We start from the raw sequence: 10,921 nt of genomic DNA on the forward strand, positions 1-10,921 counted from the left end.
AACTTCATTGCTCCCCAAAGTATATGGTCCGCTGCTTTCCACTTCCAACAACTATCTGTATGGTAATAAATTACCTAATTCTACAATATGTATGGCAATAAATTATCTTTTTGTAGCCACAGATCTTTAAACACTTTCATAAATAATTGGATTAACAATTACAGTACTAACTTGTAGCCTTAGTAAATTAAGACAAGCTATTGCTAGACATTCCTTTTCCTTTAACGTCGCTGTGCTAGTTTGATCCACTGCAATTTTTAACAATCTCTCCAATAATCTGAAAATAAGAATAAACACATTGTTATTCCAATATTATCTCTCTTCTAAATTCTAAATAATGTGATAATAAACTTACGTAAACGTGTTATCTGATAAATCTATCACAAAAGGCATCGAAGACGGTAAATCTCGTGGATTTTCTTCGCTCCATGCGATTATTTGTGTAGCACTACTTGAAGCACCTACAAACAAAATTAAACATTAACCTGTTAGCTTAAAGCGTAAAATTGATAACACTAAATACAGATTAAATAATTACCATTAGCTTTAAAAGAGGAGTTAAAGACTTGCAACAGTTGCGGCGCCGGTCGCCGCATGTTGGCGCGCTCGTGCGTGCCCCACGCGTACAGCGCGCCCTCTGACGTCAGCGCTATGCCGTGCGACGCGCCCAACGACAAGTCTATCACATTCACACCTGGAAATAATACATGTATTTAACTAGCTCTTGCTTGCGACTTCGTCCACGTGAAATTCAAAAATATATGTCTTTGTTACTCATCGACAACGTAGCTTTTTAGTGGTGAAAGAATTTGAAATTGGGCCAGTAGTTTTTAAGTTATTTCAATACATACAAAAATGTAAATCTTTCGCCTTTATAATATTAGTTACATATATTAAATAAATAACAACACAGTTAGATATCTACGTTTGTACTTACTAAATAGAAATGTTATGATGACTTTTATTATGTAATGATGATGAACATACCTTGAAGACCTTCCACTAGCTTAGGTTCCTGAACCGAGTCTGCATTACCATGACCAAGGCGATGTCGTTCACCTTTGCCCCATGTGTATACTTGGCCACTAAGAATAAAGAAAATTAGACAAAAAGGAAAGAGACGACAATTTATTTAATCCGTTATATTACATACGTGTCAGTGAGGACAGCATGCCAGTGCTCGCCGGTGTAGACACGCGTGATGCGGAACATGCCGAGCGAGGAGAGCGCGCGGGGCGCCCCGCTCTCGCCCTCGCCGAACACTTGCACCGCGCCCTCCAGCGTGCAGCACAGCGTCTGACTCTCACCCCAACCTTCATACAAACACTATATATAACTAATGTTAAGAAATCGGTATAATGCCGGAGTAGCGGCGCAACACTAGATCATTGGCATACACGCCCCGTCCCTATGACATCTGACAATGTCAAGCAGAAGTTTTACGGATTAGCTGTCGCACGCGACTTCGTCCGCGTGAAATCAATACATAATAACAAAATTTATATACATCCTGTGTTACTTGCTGATACCATAGCTTTTCAATTGTGAAATAATTTTGAAAGCCCAGCAGTTTCTATGTTATTGCAATACATACAAAAATACAATTTCCTCTTTTTGGTGTTAGTAAATATAAGAGCACCAATCCTGTCGATAATCGGTAGACTGGATATCAAAGTATAAATATGTTGTTACAATGATATTGTCTAAAACTAGCGATGCCAAAAGTATTTGCAATAATAAAATGATGTAATTTAAGGTTTCTATTCCTTCAAACTTCTATAGTAATGCTGTCTCACCTAAGGCAACGTCAACAATTCGTTCGATGTTATGTGCGTTGAAGGCGACAGGCTGCGGCGTGAGGCAGTTCTCGACAGTGCCGTGTCCGAGGCGGCCGTGTGAGCCGCGCCCCCACGTGTACAGCGCACCGCGAGATGTTATCACAGCACTATCAACAAAACAAAACATTACACACAAAATCAACACTAAATGTTTCCGCGGCTTCTTCCGCATATCTTAAAAACTTCATGTTCACATTCCGAAAAACTTTTAGTCGCAAATGTCAAAATTTTTGGATTCCATGACAATTTTGTCCATTTTATTCACCCCAAAAATTGAGCAGCTTGAAAACATATATCCTATAGCGTATTAAAAGTGTAGGGGTTTTTATCAAAGAAAGAACTGTCAATGAAAATATGCTGTAATTGATGACATTCTACATAACAGTGTGTGTTTACGTTTTATGATATTCGTATAGATATAGATAGATTAAACCATATCTTAGCAATGGCCTAGAGCTTAGTTAGAACTGTAAAAGAAATATTAGTAAATTAACAGAAATCTACAAAAAAAAAGAAAACAAACAGACAGATTATGGCTCTGATGAAAGGTACAAGGGTGATTGTACACACCTGCAAGCAAATCCAGCATACACTCTGATGACTTCATGGTGTGCCAGGTGGTGTATGGCGGCGGGCGCGTCGCGGGGCGCCGTGTCGCCGTGCCCCAGCCGGCCGTCCTCGCCCGCGCCCCACGACCACACGCCGCCGCACGCGGAACAGCACAGGAAGTGTCTCCCCGCACCGTGACACGCCACTTCTATTATCGTCTTATTCTCCAAACCTATAAGTATTGCTTGCTAGATTCACATGGAAAATAATGAATCTTACTAATATTAAATGCGAAAGTCTACATGGATAAATGTTCGTGAGAGTTAGACTAATCGGCTGAACGGATCTTGATGACATTTGACATAGACGTAGAGGATAGTCTGGAAGAACACATAAGCTACTCACTTTTGTTTTTTTTTTTAAATTCCATGCGGACGTATTTGTGAATAATAGCTAGTCAACAATAAAGGGCACTTATTCTTAAAATTATCGGGAAAATTATAGTATTCGGCTCGAAGGACCATTATATCATTAAATTTCTGTAACACTAAACATTTAATACTATTTTAACGTACCTGGAACTAAATGTGGTGTTAAGCTATCGTAAGGTAATGTATAGACATCACCATCATGAGTCAACAGTAGAGCCAGTTTCTCAGCACACGCTACTTGCTGTATTCTTAGGCTGCCAAGTTGTATAGGACCAGAACCAATAGCAATCACTTCCTGTGCAGACTCTGTACACTGTAAAAAAAAAAAACAAAAATTGAATCACAGTGCGACATTAAAACAATGCTAGATGAACACTCACAGAAAAGAGTTTACTTATGTTTCTTTTAAATAACTTACAGTCACAAAACCCTTTAAAGGTGGCAGCAAAGGAGCACCAAGTCTATCCAGGTGGCACAGTAAAGCGACACCAGCCTTCCTCACCTCCATTAAACCATCACCACTTGGTATTGTAAGTTCTCTGTAATATAAAACTAATGATATAGGTTTTTACTCTTTTTTCGATAGTGTTATTCTTTTTTTTTTATAAACTTACTTTAAATATAACTCAGAAGAGTTACTGTCCACTGTTGGTTCATTATTAACAACTGGATTAGGGGCGACTACCTTCGCCATTCGTCTCAAAAACGGTCCAAGTGGTGCTGTGCATTCTTCCAAGACAATTCTAAAAGTAGAAAAAACTATTACTCAAATGCAATATCTATCTTTAAGGAATTTTTATAGCAATCAACATATTTTATAGAGTGTCCCATTATTGGCATCAAAAAATTACTTTATCATCTCATTATATTAAAAAGTAACGAGTTAAAAATAAACCTGTTATCAGGCAGTCGTTTCTGGCGCGGCGGTAGTGTGACGAGGACGTCAGCCGCCTTCAGCAGCGCGGGCAGCTCCGCGCGGCGCGCGCACAGCTCCACCCACACGCATAGCGACGTGCGCCAGTCGCCCATCGGCACATTGCAACCAACCTCACTGCCCGAAGTTATTAAAAAATACACCTAGTATTCATTATGTTTTCCGTATATTCAAAAGCTATAGCAAACTAGCTGTTACACGCGACTCCATTCACGTGGAATAAAAACAAAAATGATTAAGTACCCTATGTGTTCTTAAAAACTATGCTATAAGCCAAATTCCGTTGATATTTGTTTAGCCATTTAGGAGTTACCTTATAACAGACATCTATTCAAACAGACAAATTTTCGATTTTATAACATAAGTAAGACTGCAACATTTAGAATGATAACAGACAACTTTTCGTCATACAAGTCTATTTAAGCAAGAAACAAATTTTGTAATAAAGTAAATTTAACAATACAATACCCAACAACAACTTGATGTAGGAATTTAGCAGCACTGTCAACAACTTCAGCCCAGATCTTCTGTGAGCGCGGCGCTTGCGTCGAACCGAGACCAGTGCCCGCGTACAGTGCCGCGTCGGGTAACGCACGCACCGCGTCCAATGCGTCGCGGAGCAGAGCTGAGCACACGTCGGCGTCCTCACCGCAACGCCATGCACGACGCACCAGCGATAGTGCCAGTCTTAATGCTGCACGCGCTCCCACGCGAGCTAATCCTAGTGCGCTGAAAAGTTAGTGAACACTAAATTAGCAGAAATCAAGACACAAATCTGATAGTAACAATTAATTTATAAGTCTTGAGTTCAATTAGTATTGAATTGGTTTAAATAATACCTCTCAGACTCATCAGAATGTTCTTCATTATCGTCTTGCCCAACAGATGTAATTTCAGTAGATTTTAGAGTGTTTACAACATCATTGAGTGCTCTATTGCTAATTGTATGAGATGGTTTCTTGTCTACTTTGACTTTTTTCACATCTTTGTTTTGTGTCTGTTCCCTGTAAAATATCAATTATTACAACATATTCCACTTAAAAATTTGTAACAAAATCTAATTCTAATATTAAACTTATTGCAATACAACATTATAAAAATGTCTTATTAGACATTTTCCTAATAAAGCCTATACATTCATTTTAATCCAAGATATGTAAACTAAAGTTACTTTATTAAAGTTTTATATTAAACCATATTACCTTATAACTGCTACTAAATGTCTATGGCAGAGAACAATGAGTCGTCTGATCTGAGATATAATTGGACAACTGGTAACTGTGTTAATAGCTTTCATACGCTGCTCCCAAATCATAGACTCCATTAAATTCTGCAGACATTCTGGACCTTAATAAAAGAATTTTAAACATTTACTATTTTAATTAATTTACAGCTTAATGTTATTAAAAATGATGATAAGTTTTACAAATTTCAAAATATTACATCTGACCAAAATTATATTGTTCATCTATTTCTTCATGAAGTAATTTATTGTTAAAGTGATTTTGATATTTAAATATTTAATCTACCTTCCACAAATTTAAACTGAGGCTGTCAATAAATAAATACAGACTTTGTAAAGTAAAATTCAATACAAGTAAATAAATAAATTATATTCTACTTTGTTCAAGTATACCTGGCTCTTGTTTCCATTTGATACCATCAATGACCCAAACAGATGATGGTGGGGCTACTAACTTGGTTTCCAAAGCAAGACGTCTCTCTTCATCTGATGAGAGTACAGTGCAAGACGTGCAAGCACATCCCGAATGGGGTCCACAAAGTCCATCACAACAGGTGCAAGTAAGGTTCTAAAATATATCAAATAATATATGTTAAATATTCATCAAACTAGTGTATAATCCTACTTCATTAACATACCCTAAGACCGCAATAATATTTGCCACTGTCCCCTAGTTTGGCTGTTATTCCAGACGCGTTCACTAGACCATCTCTTGCTTCAAAATATATTTCACGGTCTTGGGCTAGACTATTGTATAATAAGTTAAGAGATACGGAGTCGTGGAGAGCATCTTGTAAATCAGGGTTTAACCATTTGGCATCCAAATGATGTTGTGGGCGAAAAATATATTCATCTGGGTAATCCTCCGAATCAGACATTTCCGTTCTGGCTAGGGTTAATCCATTAAAGAAATTCTAAATGGTACACGTGACAACATAGTGTGTATCTCTATGAAACGAAACATAAAAGCGGTTTGAGATATTTCATTTTGAAATAATACAAAGGAAGCAATTATTTCAAAATAAATGTTAGTTATTTAATTGTACTGAGAAAAGTAATCAATCGAAGACTTAAAACAAACTGTCAAACTCAAACGTCAAATTGATCTCAAAGAATACATTATCTTTTTGTAAATAAATTCAACTTTTGTCTGGTCGGATTTTCGAAAAACTTTCTGATTTTGAGAAAATCTCTAGACTCGATTCATTTTCCCATTTTGCGGAATTTTCAATTAAATATATTGTGTAAAGATGACATGAACCTTTTTTAACTTCAATCTTGTTTAATTATTTTTTAAATAAAACTCAATTTCGATGTTTGAGTACTCTTTGGTTCAGATGTCCATATTATGTCAAATCTCAAAACTGTCACCTGTCAAAGTCAATCTGCGAGTTGCGAATGGCGTGTTTCATCAATTTCGTTGTATTTCTATAAATTTATAAATAAGGGATTTTCACTTATAAAAACTTTTACGAAAAACCCGCTTCGATGGATACAGATATTCTATTAGGAAATAAGGACTGTCTTTATGGTAATTACAGTAAAATTATAAATATCTAAAACCGGGGATAAATGAAAACAAAGTTCGATAATATAGACAGACGTGGTATTGTTATTGTATTGGTTAAGTAATTACAAGGCGTAGATCATTATCGCTGTCCTTGTATTCAACTTTCGCCTTTTATTGAAACATTTAATTCTTAACTCATGCCTTGTTTTTCGGAATAATAATCCTATGTTTATAGAGAATAGTTAATTATTACGTTTTTGTATATTAACAATACATTTGGCTACAAATTTTCTATAGTAATCTTTGTTGCAGATACTGATTTCATTGATCATTTCACAAACGAATATCAGTGGTCATCATTACTGGATGCAGCTGATGCATCGCCCAGTGAAATCCTTGCAGAGGCGGCTTCTATATTTGTGCCGCCTATATCACCTATTTTAAGCCTAAAATCCACACCTAATGAAAGCAGTAGTTCGGATTCAGGCAGTGAAGATGATTCAAAAAAGTAAATATATATTTGTATAGTTTTCACACTCTTTTTCTTATAAATTTTAAACTAAAATCTGATTTGAAGTATCTAATATCAGATCCAGATGCTCTAACCCTGGTTGACATTTTAATCAGCAATGTCTAATGTATTAAAATATTTTGGTTAAAAAAAGGGAGGCTATTCTACAAAGGAGATTAAAAGTCAAATTGAGTTACCTCTACTATCTTTTATGCCCCATAGATGAGAAAAGGGAAGGTAAAAAGAAATTTCCATAGCTGTCTGTAATTTAATTTGTTGTGCGAATTTAATTCAATCTTCCCTATCCTTCTAGATATTAAGATTTAAATCTAAAAAAACTGATTAAATTATGAATTGATTGTATTGTAGTTCCAGTAATGCATCTGCTAGACAATCTTCATTATCACCTTTGGATTGGACATTTGATGAGGACTCATGTAACTTAAAACTAGAAGATGTTGAACAGTTTCTTCAAAAACCAGGTGAACATTTAATAATTGATATATTATTCCTAATATAATAGGCTTCTTTTGAGTAAATGGTAAAAAAACATTCATTCTGATATTACTAAGTAATTTTAATAGTAGTTGAAATAACAATGTAATAATATATTTCTTTTTTTAGCTCCAAGTGATACAACAGAAAATCATACAGTCTGTCCACCGAACATACAAGAGAAAAATGTTCCTGTTATGGCTATTGAGAATGGAGTCATTAAGGTCCTTATTACTTAACATATATGTCTATAACTATCAAAATAGTTTATTTATGTTGATTTTTTTTTATACAGGGTGTAGAAAATGAAGCAGTTGTTGAACATAATTATATAACTGCAAAGGATGGTACATATTTCTTATTATTATTTTAAAGTGTTTTAAAAAAAACAGGGTAGCATTTAAATATGTTAAAATTTACAGAAAATGATTCAGTTCAAAATGCATACTTCAAAGTTGTTAATGAAAATTCATCAATCAATACAAAAAAGGAGGAAAAACATGTTATGGTTATGGAACAGAAAAGGATACCTATTATATTAAAAAAGCAACAAATAATTAACATTAAGCCACCTAATATTGTGATACCTACAGAAAGTTCAAAGGGGAAAATCGTAATTTCTCCATTGCCTCAAACAAATCTTGCAGGTGACAAGAAAGTTAATGGTTACCCAATTAAGGTAAATTTAGTGAAATTGTAATTACGAAAAATATGTTCTACTAGGTTTTACCCATTTGTATCCACACAGAACTAAAAATTAACCAAAAAACCTGTGTTGAATTTCATCCAAATTCATTCACTTGTTTTGGAGTTTAGCAAGCATTCATCTATCTGTTTTAATTTCCACATAAAGTAAAACACACTTTAATACCTTTTTTAAAATAAGATCAATACCTTTTTACATTAATACTAAATTTTTCATTGAATAATTTTAGGTTTTTTTAATAGTAAAAAATGACTTAGTGCTAATTATCATGTTGAAATTCATTACAGTTGGCAACACCTCAAAAGAATGTTATTATAAGTCCTAAACTGGAAGTAGCTTGTGATAGCACATTAGTACAAAATGGCACCAAACCAATGGATACAGATAATATAGCTTCTAATGTAGATTTAACAAATTTAAGTGATGCAGAAATAAGGGCTATTAAGAAGCAACAGAGGATGATTAAAAATCGGTAAAATTAAAAACATTTTTATCTATAATTCTAATTATTTTCACTCAATTTTATTACTAAACTTGCTTTCACCCGCGACTCCGTCCGCGTGAATTAAATAAACTAAAGTGAGTGGCCTGTGTTCATCCAGATTATTCTCTAGGTCTGTGCCAAATTTCATCTAAATCTGTTCAGCCGTTGAGGTTACAAACTCTAACAAACATCCATCCATCTATCTATACTTTTAAATTTATAATATTAGTAAGAAGTAAGAAGTTAGCTTTCTAGTACAATATCTTTAATGGTTATCTAATTTACGATGTTTTAGACATATATTGTAACATTGCAACAAATGTTTTAAATTGCAATTAGTATATTGTGTAGCCTCTTGGTTAGGCTTTCATAAAGATATTTAAATAAATTACAATACTACCCAAAAAAATTATTCCATATTTTCTATAACAAGGGTTTAAAAATTTGTTTTTATTACTCAGTGAGTCAGCATGTCAGTCTAGACAGAAAAAGAAAGAATATGTAACAGCATTAGAACAGCAGCTGTTGGAGGCGCAGCAGGAAATTCAGAGGTTACGTTTGGAAAATAAACTGTTACGGGATCAATTGGATAATAATGGGCGATTTCGTAAGGTGAGAATTAATCACATTTGAATATATTTTTTTAATTTGAATTAAAAATGTGAATAAGTTATGTTTGTTTTAGATACCTCGACTGGATACTTCGATATTGATACCAAAGAAGAACATTGCGGTGTTGTTTGCTATGGTATTTATGGTGTCACTTAACTGGAATGTTTTAGGGTAAGCAATTATTTGTTAAATATCAAGTTAATAAGAAATGTTTAAAACAAATATACAAACATACTAATACAATAAAGTCAGATAGAGACGCAGGGGAATAGGTAGTACCATTATAAAAGGGAAAGATTTGACAGATTGTTTGCATTGAATAGCCTCTGAAACTACTGAATCGATTTTAAAAATTAATTTACGGTTGGGAAGTTACATTATGATGGCAAAGGGTTATTATTGTAATTAATTCTGCGCTACTGCGTCGCTACTAGAGTCGCGATCAATAGCTAGTTCATAATAATTTACATGTGTTGTCGTGAAGATTATTAAATAGCATTGTTTTTCAGATGGAGTAGTACTACGCCGTTTGTTGGTCTGAAATCACAACACACGTCGGCGTCACGACATTTATTGTGGGCTGAGGATAACACTGACACAATGGCCGGTAAGATTTCTATAGAAATATAACACACTAACTGTCGCTCGCTACGTTGTCTGCGTTAAAAAAATAAAAAAGTAGCCAAATTTTTAGTCGTGAAAGAATTTTTAAAATCGGCCAGTAGTTTTTGGGTTATTCCAATACATACAAAAATAGAAATTTTTACTCTATAATGTTAGTATAGATAATATAAATTATTATTTATGTGACTGGTATTTTTATTATGATTTATCATTTCAGATTATGATCAACTTGTAAATCGAAATAATGATAGCGATTGCCAAAATAGTACTATGACGGAATTTCAAAATATAAATCAAACGGAAAGTATTAGAATAGCGGGAGAATTGAAACGTTGGATCGGCGGCGATCGAAACTGGACTAAACACAAGCAAACCGATGGCAAAGTATATCCCAGTGCTGAAGAAATACGTGGTAACGAGTCGATACTTTGTTCTAAACTTTATCACTGTCAATATCTAGATTTCTCTACGCTATTTTGTCTGCGTGTAATTAAAAAAATAGTACTTTGTATGTTCTTCCAAACTATGTTCTACGTCAGAGCTAAATTTCATCAAGATTTATTAGTGTTTGTAGTAACAAGCAAATCAACTAAAACTATCGAATTTATAACATTAGTATGATGTGTCACATTATAAGGCAAAACGTATGTTACTATTTTTTTTTATTTTGTTATAAATGTCAGTTTCATTATGTTTATTTTTATTTCAGCTGGTCTATTTGAAACATATGGAATATTTAATAAACTGCACTTAGATAACAATTTATTGGAATTCCCAAATATTGATAAGAATACAGAAAGAAGTCCACGTCAAAAATTACGTATGCGCCGTGTGAAAAGAAGCAAAGATGTCGAATTTCCTAACAATAGTGTCTACGACTATAGTAAATTGTATCACAAACCGATACGGAAAATTGACGACTTTAATGTTGATTTCGGTGAATGGAACGCGTTGCTGCAGGCGCTGCAGAGGCGAGACGACACG

General features: G+C 34.4%; 2 protein-coding genes across 2 annotated transcripts in view; one reads left to right on the forward strand and one right to left on the reverse strand.

Moving 5' to 3' along the window:
* Positions 1–6,070, reverse strand: part of LOC106107788 (probable E3 ubiquitin-protein ligase HERC2) — a 20,680-nt gene extending 14,610 nt beyond the window's left edge. Inside the window, exons 1-16 of the mRNA XM_013288792.1 lie at positions 5,634–6,070; positions 5,389–5,563; positions 4,955–5,099; positions 4,592–4,756; positions 4,221–4,481; positions 3,714–3,869; positions 3,433–3,561; positions 3,237–3,357; positions 2,963–3,131; positions 2,409–2,619; positions 1,797–1,945; positions 1,154–1,313; positions 988–1,085; positions 539–694; positions 356–461; positions 172–277 (exon numbers count right to left, since the gene is read on the reverse strand). Coding sequence (XP_013144246.1) covers positions 172–277; positions 356–461; positions 539–694; positions 988–1,085; positions 1,154–1,313; positions 1,797–1,945; positions 2,409–2,619; positions 2,963–3,131; positions 3,237–3,357; positions 3,433–3,561; positions 3,714–3,869; positions 4,221–4,481; positions 4,592–4,756; positions 4,955–5,099; positions 5,389–5,563; positions 5,634–5,873 — 2,547 coding nt within the window. The 5' untranslated portion in view covers positions 5,874–6,070. The remainder of the gene's footprint in view (positions 1–171; positions 278–355; positions 462–538; positions 695–987; positions 1,086–1,153; positions 1,314–1,796; positions 1,946–2,408; positions 2,620–2,962; positions 3,132–3,236; positions 3,358–3,432; positions 3,562–3,713; positions 3,870–4,220; positions 4,482–4,591; positions 4,757–4,954; positions 5,100–5,388; positions 5,564–5,633) is intronic.
* Positions 6,071–6,380: 310 nt separating this feature from the next.
* Positions 6,381–10,921, forward strand: part of LOC106107789 (cyclic AMP-dependent transcription factor ATF-6 alpha) — a 6,725-nt gene continuing 2,184 nt past the window's right edge. Inside the window, exons 1-12 of the mRNA XM_013288793.1 lie at positions 6,381–6,526; positions 6,818–7,013; positions 7,386–7,498; positions 7,641–7,735; positions 7,807–7,858; positions 7,934–8,190; positions 8,505–8,689; positions 9,163–9,313; positions 9,387–9,484; positions 9,823–9,920; positions 10,155–10,349; positions 10,647–10,921. Coding sequence (XP_013144247.1) covers positions 6,484–6,526; positions 6,818–7,013; positions 7,386–7,498; positions 7,641–7,735; positions 7,807–7,858; positions 7,934–8,190; positions 8,505–8,689; positions 9,163–9,313; positions 9,387–9,484; positions 9,823–9,920; positions 10,155–10,349; positions 10,647–10,921 — 1,758 coding nt within the window. The 5' untranslated portion in view covers positions 6,381–6,483. The remainder of the gene's footprint in view (positions 6,527–6,817; positions 7,014–7,385; positions 7,499–7,640; positions 7,736–7,806; positions 7,859–7,933; positions 8,191–8,504; positions 8,690–9,162; positions 9,314–9,386; positions 9,485–9,822; positions 9,921–10,154; positions 10,350–10,646) is intronic.

This window comes from Papilio polytes, unplaced genomic scaffold (genome assembly GCF_000836215.1).
Source record: "Papilio polytes unplaced genomic scaffold, Ppol_1.0 DF821845.1, whole genome shotgun sequence".
Lineage (NCBI taxonomy): Eukaryota > Metazoa > Arthropoda > Insecta > Lepidoptera > Papilionidae > Papilio > Papilio polytes.